General features: G+C 42.1%; 2 protein-coding genes across 2 annotated transcripts; both read right to left on the bottom strand.

Annotated features, from left to right (window-relative positions):
• LOC110437235 lies at positions 3,312-9,281 on the bottom strand. The gene is made up of 8 exons (XM_021465612.1): positions 9,177-9,281; positions 8,489-9,025; positions 8,047-8,175; positions 5,277-5,923; positions 4,080-4,134; positions 3,899-3,961; positions 3,769-3,799; positions 3,312-3,690 (listed from the first exon to the last, which is right to left on the bottom strand). Exons 1-4 carry the CDS (start codon positions 9,279-9,281, stop codon positions 5,648-5,650), a joined length of 1,047 nt encoding a protein of 348 aa, XP_021321287.1. The 3' UTR covers positions 3,312-3,690; positions 3,769-3,799; positions 3,899-3,961; positions 4,080-4,134; positions 5,277-5,647.
• LOC110437234 (zinc finger BED domain-containing protein RICESLEEPER 2-like) lies at positions 9,665-11,971 on the bottom strand. Its single transcript, XM_021465611.1, has one exon. The coding sequence runs from the start codon at positions 11,969-11,971 to the stop codon at positions 9,665-9,667; it is 2,307 nt and encodes a 768-aa protein (XP_021321286.1).

Genomic DNA, 18,743 nt, shown 5'->3' with positions numbered 1-18,743 from the left:
CAATATGCTGATGACACTGTCATTTTGATTGATGGCTCAGAACAATCCATTAGAAATCTGAAACTGATCTTGTACTGCTTTGAATGGTTGTCTGGTCTTAAGATCAATTATCATAAGAGTGAAGTGTATGTTTTTGGGGCTAGCCAGGAGGAAAAAGAGTGTATGACAAATATGTTAAATTGTGTTCTAGGTGAGATGCCTATGAAGTATCTAGGTATCCCTATTGGCTACAAGAATTTGAATATCAGTGACTTCTCTTTCCTCACGCAAAAACTTCTTAAGAGACTAGATCCTTGGAAAGGGAAACACCTAACCTCTGGGGGTAGACAAATTCTTACTAACACCTGTCTTAGTAGTATTTCTTTATATTGTATGGGTTTTTATAGGCTACAAGATGGGGTACACAAAAAAATGGATAGCATTAGAGCTAACTTTTTATGGCAAGGGACTGAAGACAAATTTAGATACCATATGGCAAAATGGGATATGGTGTCTCGACCAAAAGACCAGGGGGGTCTGGGCATTATTAATACTAGGTTAATGAATGATTGCCTTTTGGTTAAATGGATCTGGAAGATTATGCAAGAACCTGATGCTTTATGGTTTAAATTGCTAAAAGCCAAATATTTGAAGAATGCTATTTTTTTTTGCCTCTAAAGCTAAAGGGAGTTCTCAGTTTTGGCAAGGGTTACATAGAGTTAAACATCTTTTCAAATGGGGGGCTACTTTCACTATTGGGAATGGTAAGAATTGCCTCTTTTGGCAAGATAGCTGGATACATGATGTTCCTTTGAAAATCTTATATGAGGATCTTTATAAGATGGTGTGGTATCCTAATTGTTCTGTGTCGGATTGTTGGGCTGATTTGGAGTGGTTTGTGGATTTTCGAAGAGCTCTCTCGCCGGAGGAATTCCAAAGATGGACTCTTCTGTATAATGAACTTCAACAGATATCTTTAGATGGGGATGTGCCTGATAAAGTTCATTGGGAATTGGAAAAATCAAAATCCTTTACAACCAAGTCTTTGTATAGATTTTTATCTGATAGAGGCATGCCGAGCAAAGTTGCTGGGATAATTTGGAAGTGTAAAATCCCCCTAAAAATTAAATTCTTTCTTTGGCAAACCTTTTAACAACAAATTGCCAGTTGGTCAATCTTTGGCCAGGAGGGGGTGGAGAGGAGATGGGAAATGCTGTCTTTGTGGGGTTATGGAAACTGTAAACCACATTTTCTTTGATTGTGTTCTTGCTAGAATGACTTGGGCTTTCATAAAAGAAGTTTTTAGTTTGGGAGGTATTCCCCATTCCTTGCAAGAGTTTTCAGAGGTTTGGTTAAGTGGCAAGGGGCCTCTTCCAATTCGAATTCTCATGTTTCTTTTTGCTGGTTTTGCCTGGACTCTTTGGGTTACCCGAAACAAGATGGCGATTGAGAGACAATACCCTAAGACGCCCACTGACATTTTATACAATGCCTTGTCTTTAATGCAGAGATGGTTGCTATTTCTAAAAAAAGCTGATAAATGGAAGGTGTCCCAGGTGAAGGAAAGGATGCTACATTGGCTGAGAGGCTTTAAAGCAAGCGTGGTGATGCCTACATATGTTTTTGAGATTTGAATGTTAGGCTATTTGTTAGTTGAGACGGTTCTTTGCCTTCTTGTTTTGCTTGTTTGAGATACTGGTATCCCCAGTGTGTATCCAAACATGTTGCTTTCTAAAAAACAGAGGTTTCTCTTTTTTTAAAAAAAAAGATAATATTATATACAAACTTTTGAATAAGACTAAACGTCTTATAATTTTAGATGGATTGAGTAGTTGTTTGAGGACCTTGCTTTGCTTAGCAAGCTAGCTTGTTTTGGCAAGCTTTTCCTTGCCAAACCAGGCAAGCCGATTCGGCTCTCCATGCTGGTGAGGTGGGCGGCTGGTGTGTGTACTGAAATACGTGAGGATGTAGTATAGTGGTGCTGCTCAATTAGATTTCTAACCAAGGTGTCTTGGAACGAGCAATGATTTCTTTGCCGGCAAGGGAGCCAAACTGCAGAAGTCTTCCGGTCCGAACATTGGGACCGGAGCTATCTGCCGAGCAAAGCGCGAGAAAAGCTCTTACGGGAGTCTACGCGGGAACACTGGAGTTCATGTACGATTCGCAACTTTTTTCTCTTCTTCTTATTCTTTCTTTTCTTTTTTTTTCTCTTTTTCTTTTCTATTTTATTTCTATTTTTTTCTTTCCGTGCTTCAATTTCTATTTTTATTTCTTCTTCTGTTTTATGTGATTTTTTTCATTATTTTAAATGTTTTTATATTTATGTTTCTTGTTGTTATTTTCTTATTATTTCTTGACGGATTGTATTATCTTTTCTTTTCTTTTCTTTTTCTTTTGGTTTTTGTTTGTTTATTTTATAACTATATTTTCTTTGAATCATGTTTTTATATTTTAATCTTTCTTTCTTTTCTTTTTTCTTGTTTATTTTCATGCGTCATTCATTTTAATTTTTTTATGTTCATGTGTTTATTGTTATTTTCATTTTTTGATATTTTTACTTTACATGTTTATGATGTTCTATGTTATTTTTTTTAATATTCATGTATATACATGTGATGTTTTATAGTTTTTTTTAGGTATTATACATATGATGTTTTGTGATATTTTCTTTATGTTTACGTGGTATGCATGTAATGTTTTATGTTGTATATTGTGATGTTCACATAATATACATGTAATATTCTCAAAGTATACATAGTACTAGGTAGAGTGCCCGTGCGTTGCTACGGGATAGCTAACAATTTATACTAAAAATTACAGGAATCGCACGATTATAGATAACAAATACTGTAAAAAATAAATATCAACATTAAAAGACATTTAATTAAAAAATAAAGTTTGTAAAATTAATAAAGTCATGAACGGCTTTCGACATTCTCACGATATCCGTGCTAACGCCACAGTTTTATTTTAAGGAACGATATTTTTTGATAATTTAAGTCACACTCAATTGTATATAACCATGTATATTATCTAGGAAATGCTCGTGCATAAATTGTCATTGTTTGGTATAAGAAAGATAAATATTGGGAAAAAAGAGAGCAACTGTTTGTTGTAGATAAATCAAATGACAATTTGATAAGAAAGATAAACAATAAAATGGGTTTTTACCGTTCCATAAATCTCTTTTTTGAATTCACGACGCTAGACAGAAATAGTCATTCCATGAAGGGTTTACCAAACTCATGGCCAGCTTGAAATGATTCAAAAATATTGTCTTTCCATATAGGATTTGCATTTTTCTACTTCAAATGTTGACAAAGAACTGTACATGATATAAGAAACAAGCCTGACGGCGAATGATATAAAAACATGCCATATTGTTCCATCTTCAGAAATGTTTCTTTGTTCTATTCTAGTAGTTTGTGAGAGCAGGATAGTCATTCCTCTGCGTCTAAACAAAGAAACAGACCCCAAATAAAGTGGGTAAGGACTGAACTGGGAAAAAAAATACAGGAAAAAGAATAGCATTACAGCACCAACAGGTATTTCAGTGACACATTTCCAAAGAACTACAAGGCCGCATAGCTTTTTTGTCTGTAAGGGGAGCAACCAAGCAGCTAGAAGTAGGCCACCAAAAATTTCCTAAGTCTCATGCGCCTTCATCATAACCTTGCTGGTTTCCGGTGGTGGTCGCGGTGCCTTGGCCATCTACATAATATGTTGGCATGAGATAGATCTACCAGATGAGAACATATTATTAGAAACTCATGTTTTGATTTGCATCACCATAAACCGTCAACGGCTCCTTCCTCAATTCCTGCAACCATAATCACGGGTACTTAATTTCAATGATACAAAACCAATTTCATATCTTTTAGGTTCTATAGCTAGAATGAGCAGCTGTGTGCATATTTACCTGAGCAACAATTAAAGTTACTGACAACACAGCCATCATCAATGCACATGCGAGGGCCATCCACTGGAAGAACAAAGAAGAAATTAGGAGCCAAAACTATTCTTCGTCAGTCATGCCACCAGATCAGCATAATGCATCTCAAGATTATAAGGGCCTGTTTGGTTCCTCGTGTTTTTTTTACCTGTTAAATTTTAGCACCTTCAACCAAATAACTCCTAAAGCCATCCGCTTGCCCCCTCCATTGCACGTAAAATAAGAAATTTTAGGTCTATATGCACAGTGAGTAAAATGGTTTACTGACATGCCCAAAAAATGTTAAAAAAAAATCAAGCACTTGCCTACCAATATATATTCCAAGTGCAATTGAGGAAGATTTATTCGAGAAGCTAAATTGAACAGAGAGTTCTATTATAGATCACAGTTGCATAGCCTAAAAAGACTTATTTAATGAAACATACTAAATTAAGTTAAATCATCCACTCCAAGACAATTCATGTTGGATCATTTACACCAAAATAGGATTCAGTTGCAGGGCCTAAAATAAACTTATTTAATGATTAAACATACTAAATTATAGAGCTAAACCATCCAATCCTAGGACAATTCATGTTGGATCATTTAAATCGCAATAGGATAGTGAAAAAAAGACACACATGTTCTATGCCTCGTGATGCTATCTCCCAGGCACTCTAAGCACATTCTAATTGCCAAACAATCAAACAAGTGCGGATCGTTGAACAATCAAACAAGTGAGGATGACATGCATAATTTGGAAACTGATAATACACAAAGAATTGACTCTGCAATAATTAGGTTATCTCTGCAATAATAATAAGCATGTAGAAATTTGATTCAGATCTTAGAAGGAAGGAAAGAGTGACAGTACCTCTTCATATCAACTGAGTAACCTCAATATAAAGAAAACAATTACCAAGATGAATGTATAAAAGAAGTTTCAGTGGCAAAGCGGATCCAAGTATCTCATGATCAGAATAAAACAAAAATGTTAAGCATCAATGCTAATGAAACCACAAATCTGCAAGGGAACCATGTATATGGTTATCACCGTACACATGAGCATGGACCAGATGATGTCTATAACCAAGAAAGGAAGCATACCACAGAAATAAGGGAAAAATGGTCAAGTTCTAATGGAAAATGTCTATATAAATGACGACAATAGAAACTTCTATATAGTATCACTCAAGCAACAAAGTTCAAGTTCTGTAGAGAAAAAAGAGAAAAAACATCAAGATTCAATTCATGAAAATAGACAAAATGTTTACTTCTTCGTGTGAACATTTACAATCCACAAAATTTGCTGGGTGCTCCATCACTATGAACAAAAAAGATATAGGCTAGCTAATTAGGTACTTACATGTTCACCTGATGCAATACTGGTGCCGACGTGCTTGCCTGAACTGAGGTCCTGACTCAGCTCTCTGATGCTTTGATATTCACCTGAAAAAAGAAATTGGTCGCTCTTCCTTCACAGAACATCAAGGATCAAAACACAGTGACCCAGTGGCTTTCTTCTTTAGTCTCTATGGAATAGAAAACTCAGGTTTGACCATGTCAACCACAAGAATGCAAGATGAGCAGAGCCAGCCAGGAGAGAGAGCCAAAGGAATGCAAGTGTGAAAGCCTCTTTTCCATCCTAAGTGACAACCATACCTTACTGTTTTCTACTTTTCCATGGCTTTTTTTAAGTTCTTGCTTAAGATATTCATATAACCACAAATGGTCTACTTAAGAGTTCGACATTAGTGGACTGATGACGGGGAGCAGATTGAAATTGGACAACCAATCAAAATCCATATATAGCAGGAAAGGAGAAGAGTTGGTATACCTGCTTGGAAATAAAAAAATCCTTACACAACATGAAGGGAGAAGAGGTGGCCAACGAAGACGTGACGTAGTAGCATGTGGCCGGCGCAGGCCGCGGAGACAGACGTGGCTGTGGACTACGGTGGGGTCGAGTGGCGCGAGGTTGGAATTCATAAAAGAGTAATATACGACTTGTTTCTGTGAATCATTATTACAAAGTATTGCATTAGTAAATTAGTGAAGGGATTAAAATGATATATGTAAATAAATGTCTATTTTAAAACCATACATTTAAGCTAATATTGTGTCTGGTATTGTTGAATTAGTCTATAAAACCTTGTTGAGAAACAATGTTATAAGACTTGGAGAAATTTTGACGCTTTAAGGGGAAATTATCTTATCATGACTTTAAATTATTGAGATGGCCATGCAGAATAGCAAGAACCTGACATACTCAACACCTTGATATTATTTTGCGTTTCTATTGTCATCAAGGAACAGACATCGATTTCTCAAGAGGAACAAACGCATAGCCAAAACCTTATCTACTACATGCAGAATAGCAAGAACATGACAAACACATTGTTATTATTTTGTGTTTCTACTGTCATGAAGAAAACTGACATCGATTCCTTAAGAGGAACAAATGCATGCCAAAACCTTATCTATCGAAATCATTTAATAGTTGTCAAATATCATAGCATGCAAGCAAGAGTGCTCAGAATAACTACTGGGCATCACCTGGTTCAGGTATATGAATTATGTCAGCTATGATGGAACAATAGGATTCTGAAAAGGCTGGTTTGACAAAACAACAAAGCATGTTTCCAAATCAAGAGCGAAGGTCTATCAATTTGAACTCGCTAAACATTTGAAATTGATTAAAGGTTGTGAAATTTGAAAACATAGATGTCTCATGAATAAAAAACAGAAGGTCTGTCAATTGTTCCTATAAGTCTAGGAACTATAGGATACACTGAATTTATTTTACCCATGTTCATGCTCTTATTAGCATCTAAATAGTCTTGATTTTGACTTGGCTACAAAGAATAGAAGCTCTTGAATAGGTTGCAATATCACAGTTTGCTAACTCAGCAAATAAATTGACCAGTATAAAAAACCTTGTGAAAATCAGGGAGCAGATCTATTTACCAAAAAATCGTCAAAGTAAAGTTCTCGGTTTCAGGTTGATGCAGTGAGACAAGCAACAAAGTAACTCTGCATGAGATAGGAGATTGATAGTCATAGTGACATAATTGCTAGTGAACAGTCTTAAGAAGAGAATATAGCTGCAGGTTGCAGTGAATTTAGATGTCCTGATTTCTTCAAGAAATAGAGATAGTCATTGAAGTAAAGAGATTTCTCTGCAGGCTGACTGAACTGCTGACAAAGCCCATGAGATTAAATAAATGGTTGGTGTTTGCAAGGTACGAGTATTTCAGCTCAGCAAGAGTAAACTCACGAATTTGCAAATGAGAAAAACAAAACACCCCCTCATCAATAGAAAATACAGAGATTGTTCCCTACAACTTTAGGCTGCTTGACCTACTTACTATTCAGTAGAGACCATAGCATGGCAAACTTAACTGCAGTACTGCATATAGGTTTCATCAAGGTGGTCTGTCGGAAACCGGAGTCTCTAAAATGAACAAATTAGCTTTGGACTGTATCCGGAAACAACATAAAGTTTTGCAAGTTGTATGGTATGAAGTTAACAACACCTTCGCAAAAAAAAGTATGAAGTTAACAACACAAAGCAAATTAAGGGCTGGGTGTGCACATGTCCACATCAGTGGTGGACCTAGGATTTTTGCTCAAAGTATGCCACCATAATTTTTTATACAATTCGGTATAATCCAAATAGGATTTTTATAATCCATATTATGATTCATGCCATCTACTACTATATAGGGGAACTTCAAATGAATTTCCTGGTATTTGACAAATGAAAGTGCATCAACTGAACAAGCTCAATATACAGTAGAGTTTTGCAGTCTCAAGGAAAAATTTAAATTATATTTATGGACGCTCCCCTACAAACATTTGGACGTCATGGAGTTTATATGTGGTCAGAGCCTAAGGCTCTAGTCTTCGGGTTTTACCAGTGATCACCGACTAAATCAGTATTCTAATAGGAAAGATCCAATTTTTAGGTCTCGCACTCGTGCCTTAGCTTGCAGATGACTAACTAAAAGTAAAATGACCATATATGTATTTTCAATCAATGTAACAATAGGTGAGCTGGGCTAGATTCCTCAACCTTTCGGTTTAGCAAAAGCAAGAAATAAACAAGAAAGGATTATGCCAAATTAAATGCAAACCTCTTGTCGCTTGCCGGTCTTATTCGGTCTCCACAGTGCTTCAGCTCTCCACCAGCCGTTAGGAATCACCCAAATGTGCTTGCAAGGGAAAGAACAACGATTGCATGTACCACAACCACATATGTTAACCTGTTACTAAAGAAATTAGTCTGATTTTCATGCTTGGTCTGTAAATTTCCCAAATATCAAAGCTTCTTCTGAAACCCACCTACACCTCTTTAGCTATTAATATCTTTAATATTGGCCTACCTTTTCAGGTTTTGAATGCTTAAAGACAGTTGTTCTACTAAACCAATATTCTAAACCAAAATCGATATCAATATTCCCATTCTACCACAGATCGGCATGACTGGGGAGAGCAAATCAATCCATGCTGTGCACCCTGAGGACGCAAACCCTAGTGATGGACAAAGAAACAAGGATGCGGGGGTGGTAGGTTTACGGGCGTAGAAGTTGAAGGTGTCGACGGATCTGTGGGAGGAGGTGACGCTTGCTGGTGAGGTGCCACCGCCCTTGGCCTCACACCGCCTGCCTCGAGGCTTGATCCATCATGGCGTCCTGGCCTGGCGAGGGAGAGCACGGCCTCGAAGACCAGGATGGCGGCGGGCTGGGTTTGCCGGCGGTCGCTCGGATCGGGGAGGGCCGCGCGCCCTGCTGGATCCCGCTGCTGCCTGGCCTGCTGGATCCTCTCCGCGTGACTCGGCGTTGGTGCAGGGGCGGCGGGGATCGATATGACGGCGGGGATCGTCGCCGCCGTCGTTGGCGGCGTCTCGAGAGGGAAGGGGAGGCACTGCGGTGGCGACGGAGGCGGTCGGGTCCTGTCTTCATTGGTTTTTTTTCGTGTTGTCTTTTTTTTTCTGCGGGTGGCATTTTGAGGGAAGCCGGGAGTCGCGGAGTGCGGGTCGGGATCGCATGCGCAAGCGGACCACGGAACCAAAACATTGTCGCAGCAAGGAAAAGTCGTCTTTTTAGTCTGTAGCTAGCTACAGAATATGGCCGAATGAGCGCACCACTACGTGTATACCTGGGCAACGGGCCGGCCCGGCCCGGCACGGCACGACAACGGGCCGGCACGGCACGTTACTTAACGGGCCGAGGGGGCACGTCGTGCCCTGCGGGCCGTGCCTTACCGGCCTGCGTGCCTGACCTTCGGCCCAGGCACGGCACGGCGGGCCGTTTTGCGTACCGGGCTGGCCCGACAGGCACGGTAAAAATAGAGGGCCGGGCCAGCCCATAGCCCGTTGAAAGATAACATCTCAATAAATACATATTTAAAATCAGATTTCAAACATATTCATATTCATCAATCATCAGTTAGATACTTAGATAACAGATTCAAACACAGATGAGAGTTGACAGATGTAAATATCAAAATGAGCTGTTTGGTGCAATGCTGCCTCATTAAAAACCTACCTAGGTAAAACTCACCCTTGTGAGAAACCCTAGGCAGGAAAAAAGAGTGCAGCCAGCTCTAAATGTCTTAAGTCTTACTGTCTTAACAATATTACAGACCATTGTTCAAATGTTCAAATGAAAACTAAGTGAGTGAGGGTCACTACCACTCTCAACTCACACAAAAGCACCAACACTCCCAGCAAACAAATGAAATGACCACCCCTCAGCCACCAGTACCCTCATCTGCAACTTCAGGTTCATCCAGGAACAAATTCTCAAAGGCATCTTCGATTTCCTTGTTATCAGCAGCTTGATGTTGCTCCCTCTTCTCTCCTAGCTCCCAGTCCTTCAACAAGGTTAGCATCTCCACATGTTCGGGTTTCAAGCTTCGGCGTCGTTCTTCTAGGATCCTTCCAGATAAACTGAAACAAGACTCTGAAGAACAGGTGGAAACAGGAACTGACATGATATCTCTGGCCATAATAGCCAGGATGGGATAGGTTAGTTTGTGATCACGCCACCATAGGATAATGTCAAAACCATCCTCATAAGAAGTTATGCAGTCGCTGTCCAAATAGCTTGCAAGTTCAGAAGCAGTAGATTGAGAAGAAGAACAGGCAGATGAAGGACCAGGTAGATCTGATCCTCCAAAAATTCTCCCCCAAGCCTGTTTTCTCTTACCAGTGACTGGGGTAGGACCAGCAACTCTTTGATTAGAGGATGCACCATACTTTCTCAAATATTTCTCAAACAATTTATGCAACTCAGTTTTCACATCAGCATAGTAAACAGTGTAATCAGTACCACTACATTCATGAAGTAAATGGAGGACCCTTTGCATACCTCTGAGCTTAGCTCTAGGGTCAAGAATGAATGCAAATGAATATAACATAGGAATGTCCTTCCAATACTTAAGAAACTTACTTTGCATAGGAAACACAAAGGCTCTCAGATTAAGATCTCTTTCACAAGCATGTAAATGAGTTGCAATCTCCAGAACATGGTGCAGAACAAGAGGACTGGTAGGATAATAAACACCAGATAGTGTAACAGTACAGTCATAAAAGAGTTCCAGGAACTCCAATATTTTCTCAGCCACATGCCAATGAGCTTGAGACAACAGGGCACTACCATAATTTGAATTTATGAACACAGAAAATACTTCACGATAAGGAACCAAATGTTTAAGCATGAGATAAGTAGCATTCCATCTAACATCCATGTCTAAGCCAAATTTTCTAGGCCTCATACCTTTAGCTTCACAGTAGTTCTTAAACATAGCAACTCTTTGATTAGAGGAGTTCAAGAAATTAATTGCAGTTCTAAAGTCCTCTATATAAGGTTTGATTCTTTTTAGTGCAGATTTAACTATCAGATTAATAATGTGACAAGCACAACGTTGATGCACAAGACTGTAAGATCTATTAATAGGATCATCATCATCAGGTGCAGGGTCAGGACCAAGATAACCAGCAAACATGGGTGTCAAAGTTTCCATTGCCTTAGCATTGGAAGATGCATTATCTAAAGTGATAGAAAAGATCTTATCAATCAAGCCATATTCCTCAACCACAGATGCAATGGCAGCAGAAATGTTTTCACCATTATGCTTAACTTCAATCAACCTAAGACCTATAATCTTCTTTTGCAACTCCCAGTTAGAATTTACATAGTGAGCAACAACACATATGTAATCCTCCTTAGCATTACCAGACCATATGTCAGAAGTCAAAGCAACAGATGATGAAGCATGCACACAGTTCCTAATCATAGCACGACGTTCAGCAAATAACTTATCTAGATCTCTAGTGGTGGTTCTTCTAGATGATCTAACAAATCTTGGATTATGAGCACGAACAATGTATTCTTCAAATGCATCAGTGTCACCAAAACCAAGAGGAAGATCAAGCCTAGCAATCAATCTACACAGTTCAGTTCTAGCAACAGTAGGATCATAGTTCCAATTATGCAAAGCCCCATCAGAACTAAAAGCTAGTCGAGACTGAACCTTATTTTGCTGATCAAGTTTAGCAAGGCAACCTTTAGCGTGCCTAAGAATATGACCAGTACCAGCAGCAGATCTACCACTCAAAACTTTTTTACAAATCTTACAGATAGCTTTAACACGCACACGATTACCATTTATCATCTCAAAAACCTCATCAAATGTTTCCCAACACTTAGACCGTCGCTTACCACATGTACCAGAGGAAGGAGTAGCATTACCATCAACATTACCATTAACACCAGTGCTCATGGTGTGGGTGTTGGAGTCCACCGCATCGACGGGATCGACGTCGTTCACGGGAGGCTGTGACCCGCCGCCACCGGATGCGTCGACAAACACATCAAAGGGGTCACGGCCGTCATCGTCCCTCTCCGGGGACAACCCAGCAGCGATGAAGTCGTCATTCCCTGTCCACTCGTCGCACGTCGTCGCCAAGGGGCCCTCGGCCGCGGACGGCTGTACTCCTCCTCCTCCAGCACCATTCCTCAACGGTGCGTGGCCACGACTTGGCCGCGGTGCCATTGCCCTAGCCCGTCGTCCGTCTACGCCACCAAGGCTAGTTGACGACGAGGCATCGGCAACAGACCTGCAAAAAGAACAGATTTAGGGTTAGATTAGAATGGGGGAAAAGAAAAATGACGAAGAAGACGAGATCTAGGATTCTAGGGTTAGATCTTACCTGCGTAACCGGAGCCCGGCGCCGGAGAAGACGAGATTAAGAAGGACGACGAGCGACTACGGAACGGAGACGGGGAGGCGGACTCACATGCTCATGGACAGGATAGAGGAAGAAGGGAGACAGATAGGGAGAGGGAGGCAGGGAGCAGGGAACTCAGGGAGAGAGGCAGAGAGCCGACGGCGACGGCGATGTCACCAGATCGAAGGACGACGGCGGCGAAGAAGTCGAGAGGAGGAGCCGACCTCTCGGATCCGATCTGAGAGAGAGAGTGTGCGAGGCTGCGCCTGCGCTGCGACTGGTGACTGCGAGTGCGAGGGCGACGGCCGACGACCGACGGTCGATGAGCGACGGCGGCGCGGCTGCGGTGGTGAGTGAGGACGAGCGACGGCGGCGCGGCTGCGGCTGCGGTGGGGATTAGGGTTAGGGTTTCGGGTGGGGAGACTGAGTGAGGCGGGCGAGCGCCGCGGGGGCCGGCCGGGCGGAAATTTATATGGAGGGGGGTCGGGGGGAGTGGAAGCCAGGGAGGCGCGCGGCGCGCCCTACTGGGCTGGCGGCCTGGCTGCTGGTGCCGGCCGGCCTGGTGGGGGAGCGGGCCGGTACCGGGCCTGCCATTATTTGGCGGGCCGGGCCGTGCCGGCCTGCGGGCCTGAAGTGCGGCCCAAGCACGGCCTGCACCCCCGTGCCGTGCCAGCCCGGGCCCAATGAACTTCGGGCCGTGCCGTGCTTGGGCCGGGCCAAAGTGACGGGCTTTGGGCCGTGCTAACGGGCTCGGGCTGCATGCCCAGGTATAACTACGTGCTGCCTGTTCCGACCTTGGCGTCCGTTACCAGAAGAGCGAAGTTACGGTGAAACCAGCTGCAGACTGATGGACCAAGCCAATTCATGGCTGCATGCAGCCATGCAGGAGACATGAGCGGAGGGCTGCTGTTCTCGTAAACTCATAAGGAAAAAAGTCTGCCGACAACACTAATCATGGTATTAATTATGGTGCGCCATTAGCTTCCTAGCACCTGGACCGTGAATCAGTACTACCGAGTAACATTGCAAATTTACAAGAATTCTGTTGACGACAATATGAATAAATAAAATTTGCACTAAGAATATCTACGATAATTCTAAATTATGAATTTTCCTCTAGCATAACTTATATTGATATTTACGAGAAAGTGGTATTATAAATATAGGTATTTACGAGAATTTTGGTTGATAATAAAAGTTCTTAAGATGACTGAAATTACCATAATATCAGCATAAGTTACATCATATGTAGTTACGAGAACTCTATTTACGACAATACTAAAAATATTTACTAGAATTTTCACGGATAATATTTATGAGAATTCTACATTATGAATTTTCCTTCAACCTAATTAACTTACACTGGTATTTACGAGAATGGATATGTAAATGTATTTACGAGGTTTTCTCGAATATGATTGAAGATGAAAATTAATAAGATTTAGACACATACGTGTGCATTAACCACACACGTCAACCAAAATAGCGATTAACCACAATGGCATAATTGATTTGCCACAATTTGTTTCATCGATTTTACAGAAAACATTTACAACAGTAGCACAATCAAGTTACTACAAACTGATTACAAATTTACTAAAGTTGATTATACTAGAATTACGATAAAGCCTTCAGATATATATACTCAAGCTTTTACACAATGGGTTGCCACCAATGGAAACACGAGTTTGTTTGAAAAAAAATAGAAAACAAGAGTTGGACGTAAAACAAAGTGAGGATTCGTTCATTCATTTGTCTCAAATAAATCAAAGGTACAACAAATGAAAACCTAGCCCTCTGTATTTTAAACCAAAAGGGCCAAAGACACAGAGAGTCTAGTGAAAACTTCTTGAATTTTGATCGTCTTCGGTGGAAACTCTAGAAATCAGCAATCCTCAGGAGCGCCTATATATGGTTATACGCTGCATCATGTTGTGATTGAAGCATGGACACCCACAGCGGCATATGTATCGTATTTTGAATCGTGGATAACCATCAGGATGAGGATATCTTCCTGCTTTCGAAAAGATGTACAATGCTTCAACAGTAAAACAAACAAAACAACGCTAGCAAAATAGATGTACAGTGGAGCAATTATAACACTCTAGATGGAATTGGGTCCTCTAGATAAGAGCCGCCTCCAAGTTCAATGATGAGAATATTAGCTGCTCACCTCGGAAACCAACCTCTGTTGGAATGATCTCCCACCGATTAAGGCCTAATCGGGCCTTGACCTGCGCCCTGATCGGGGGCGCTCAGCCCATCTATGGCTGGAGGGCCCCTCTCACACTGCGCTATAAATAAAGGTGGGGCCGCCGGCTCTCAGGACGAGGTTCACCGTGAGCTGCCACACCCCACCGAAACCCTAATCCCGATCTGAGTAGGGGCGCAGCCAGTGACGGGAAGCCCTCCGCGCCACTGCACTGCACCACCGTTTCTTCTCCGCCGGTCACCACTACACCACCGAGTCTACATCGACCGTCGCTGCCTAGCGCAGATCCACTAATCAAGAGATGGCTGCCTCCGGATCCGGATCTTCCACCGCGCCTGCTCCTACATCATCCGATGGTATGAACCCAGTGCCCTTCCTTTTCATAGATCTACTACTGCGTCACTTGTTTATCCCCAAAGAGAAAGTTTTTCCCCACTGGTTTTACCCTAGGACGATCCTAGTTCCGACAATGGTATCAGCCTCACTAGAGCATAGATCTAGTTCGGGGAAAAAGGATGATCAGATCCGATGCGGATCTAAATCAAGAGACGGTTTGTTCTCACATCGAAAAGAAATAGAATCACTTACCCTAGCTCAATTAAGGAAAACGGCGGAATCTACCGGATTCCTGTCTGCTGCTCGGTTTGCGGCACGCAGAGAACAGAAAGAGAGAAAGGGACCCAATCCGGTAGGATTCAACCTAACCCTAAACGCAAAAAGAAACTCACCTTTTTTTTGGGGTTACCACGAAGGACTTGCCAGGGCTCACCGCATGGCCTCACGGCCACTCGACGGCGGCGTGCTCAGCCGCGGGCGAGCACGCGCACCGGCGAGGAGCCATGTGGTCGCGCCATCGTCCCTGATCCACCAGCACAGCAAGCAAGGGATAAAAAAAGAAAAAGATGACAGGGAGAGGTGGTCGGACTTAGCCCGGCGGTCTGCTCCTTCCTCGGCGTCGGCGGACTGCCGCGGCGGTGCTCCCTAGATGTGTGGGAATGGGGAAGGGCGGCCAGAGAAAGGGTTGGGAGAAAATGACTAGGGTTTGAGGCTCCTTGGTGGCCAACACGGTTTTATATTCCCATTTTTCACTCGTGACCGTCGGATCTGCATGGACGGCTCAGATCGATCGCGAGTCTACTGGGCTGAAAACGGCCCAGGCGGGTGGAAGGTTTCCCGGCCCAGGCCCACGTTGCGGCCTAGGACGCGGGGGCGCGCGCGCGGGGCTCTCGGGCCAATTTTGGCTACTGGGCCGAGCGAAAGCCGTAAAAAAACGTGGGCATGCTGCTCAGCTGGGCCACGCTGCTGGGCCGCTCCGTGCACTCGCTTCTGGGCCGCTGCGCGCGAGCTGGCCGCGCAGGCCGCGCGTGGGCATGGGCCGAATTGGCCGAACTACACAGTCTGCACATTTTTTCGTTTTTTCTTTTTCCAGAAGCTATAATTGATGTTTTTTGAATGTTTTGCATAGTTTTTAATGCTTTTCTCTATATATTTTTTGTCCAAAGATAATTATATTCAGAGAACAGTAAGGTTTTTTAATAGTTTCTGAAAAATAGAATTAAAAGTTTATTAAAGTTTTCCGCTGCGTACTTAAAGTTATTTATTCATTTGTCATTATTAAATTCAAACCAATGGGAGATTTTAATTTTGAAAAATGGATAAAATTATAGATTATTATAATATTGTTATCATTCTGACCAAAGTTGATTTATAGCAATATTATGATATTATTATTAGGGTTTGTTGTCATGCATTAATTCTATTTCTGCCCAAAGGTGATGTAGAATTAGTGTAAAAAGGTTAAAATTGGATAAATTTATAGATTATTATAATATTGTTAATATTCTGACCAAAGTTGATTAATAGCAATATTATAATGTTATTATGGTTCTTTGACATATATTAATTCTATTTCTGCCCAAAGGTGTTGTAGAATTAATGTAAAAGGATTAATTGTATGTTTTACTTTTGACCATAGTTGGAATTAAATCATGCAATTATTGTATTATGTTCTCACTTAATTTGAATGTGTTTCAGGAGTCTCCTTGATGGGATATATCAAAGATATTCCAGCCCTCAAAGGAGACAACTACACTGGATGGAAGGAAAAGATTAACCTGGCCTTCATCTTGGCTGAGGTCGACTGGGTCACCTACACACCATGTCCCACTGAGCCAGTGGAACCGGTGAGGGGAGCTGAAGAGACTGATGCTGCATGGGCAACAAGAGAAGGAAAGTATGCAAGTGACAGAATGATCTTTGATCTTCAAAAGAGGCAGTGGGCCACTGCCAACAAGAAATGTCTAGCAGTGGTAAAGAACACAATTGATCCCTCCATAGTGGGCTCAATTGGACAGTGTGATACTATTACAGAGTACCTTGAGAAAGTAAAGAGTCAGTTTCATGGCTCTTCAAAGACATATGCTACTCAGCTGATTAAGCAGCTGATGACAGAAAGGTACTCTGGGCCTAGCAATGGCAATGGCATTAGAGAACACATATCAAAGATGAACCATCTAAACAACAAGCTTAAGCCTATGGACTTAGAGCTCAAGGAAGAGTTCCTTGTTCATGTGGTTTTTGCTTCGTTGCCAAAGGAGTTTGACACCTTTGTTGTCAACTACAACATCCAGCCCGAGAAATGGAACCTGGAGCGTTGTATAGCGATGTGTGTTCAAGAGGAAGAGAGGATCAAGGCCGCCAATGGTGGCACCCTCAACTTTGTTAGAGATAACAAAAGAAAGAATGTCAATGCCAATGCCAGCTCTCCTTCAAAGGCAAAAGGCAAAGCACCCATGCATCAGCAGCCCCAGCAGAAAAAGGCCCAACCTCCTCCAGGGAACAAAGATCTGTGTCACTACTGCCACAAAGAGGGGCATTTCAAGCATGATTGCCCTAAATTTTTAAAGATGATAATGGAAAAGAATGGTGAGAACATTATTACTTTTGTAAATGAATCTCTTTATGTACAATATGCAAAATCTACTTAGTGGATTGACTCAGGGCAACTGTACATGTTGCAAATTCTTTACAGGGATTCCGTTCAACGCAGACTACGCAAAGAAAAGAAAGACAAATTAAAGTGGCAAATGAAGTCTGTTGATATTTGGTAACGCAATAAGGAAATGATCCGCAAGCGCACGGATATCGGTGAGCATTTCACCCGGGAGGTTTTCCAGAGTATCGTATTTATATTTTTACCACTGGGAGAAAGGGTGCATCTGACTAACCAAATCTATTGCTACTATCCCTTTAGGCTACAAAGAATGTTTCTCAATGTGAGCGATGTATAGAGAAGACTGCAACCGTAGTCTCGTTCTATAACACTCCAAAATTTTTAATTTTGGATTGTTATTAGAAAAACACTAAATTAAATAAGGATTTAGAATTTTCTCTAAAATATTCCAAGATTCATTTAATTATTGAGTTCAAAATGAGAAAAATGTGAAATTTAAAACTTTTATTAAATTAAGTGGAGGGTGTTTTATTTGATGTGTGCTTTGTGCTCTAGTTTTGTTTGGTGTGTCTAAGAAAAATAAATTTATAAAATTTCTACCGAGCCACGTTTAGGTCCTTTTGGTTTTCGGAAAAATAAAACACTAAAAGTCCTTTTTGAAAACTAGTTTATCTTTGAGTTAAAAAAATAATAAATAAATAATAAATAAATAAAAAGGTGTTATTAGAAAATATGCTTTGTTTCCAAAAGTAGCAAAGAATACAATTTCTAAAATAATCTCAGAGTGTTGAATGAAATTTTGTTTGAACTTTGGTTTGAAAATAGTTTAGGAAAGTGGTTTAAATCAATTTGAAAATAAAAAAAAGAAAACCCCTTCTCTCTCTTTCTCGTTTCGGCCTAGTAGAAGTTGGCGGCCCAGCCCAGGCCGGCTCCTCTCTCCCCCCTGCTCTTGGGCCTCAGCCCAGCAGCGCAGCCTCGCGCCCCTGCCGCCTGAGCCGCTGACCGGCCGGGCCCGCGTGTCAGCTGTAGCGGCCTTTCCCCGCGCGCTGCCCTCTTCCACCTGCTGCCGCTGACAGGTGGGCCCCGCGAGTGGGACCCACCTGTCATCCCCAACCCCCGGCTGTTTCGGACTCGGCCGCAACCACCGGCCCCGGAATCCGCGCCGCACGCGTTGCGAGGTTCGCCGTGCCGTCCTAGCCTATAAAACGGACGCTGCAGCCTCCCCGCGCCCCTCCTAGAACCCTATATTCTTTCCCGCGTCACGAAACCCTAGCAACTAAGCGCCGCCGCCCTTGCTGCCGACTTGAAGCTTCGGCCGCCGACCATCTCCGATTCCACCGACTCCCGGCCGATAACAACGCTGCCGCGACCTTCTCAGCAAGGTGAGGAAGCCCCGACACCTACCCCCCCCTCTTTCTCGCTCTCATGTGCT

The sequence above is a fragment of the Sorghum bicolor genome, chromosome 7, assembly GCF_000003195.3.
Source record: "Sorghum bicolor cultivar BTx623 chromosome 7, Sorghum_bicolor_NCBIv3, whole genome shotgun sequence".
Classification (NCBI taxonomy): Eukaryota; Viridiplantae; Streptophyta; class Magnoliopsida; order Poales; family Poaceae; genus Sorghum; species Sorghum bicolor.
This window is presented reverse-complemented; position numbering and strand designations above follow the sequence as displayed.

What these genes read in the sequence shown, in the direction of transcription:
- LOC110437235 (XM_021465612.1), bottom strand. Translation starts at nt 9,281, where the DNA reads ATGGGCTGGCCCGGCCCTCTATTTTTACCGTGCCTGTCGGGCCAGCCC. An exon ending in AAGGTCAGGCACGCAGGCCG is followed by an intron (nt 9,026 to 9,176) that starts GTAAGGCACGGC and finishes TTCTGTAGCTAG; the next exon opens with CTACAGACTAAAAAGACGAC. An exon ending in CACCTTCAACTTCTACGCCC is followed by an intron (nt 8,176 to 8,488) that starts GTAAACCTACCA and finishes CTTTAGTAACAG; the next exon opens with GTTAACATATGTGGTTGTGG.
- LOC110437234 (XM_021465611.1), bottom strand. Translation starts at nt 11,971, where the DNA reads ATGGCACCGCGGCCAAGTCGTGGCCACGCACCGTTGAGGAATGGTGCT.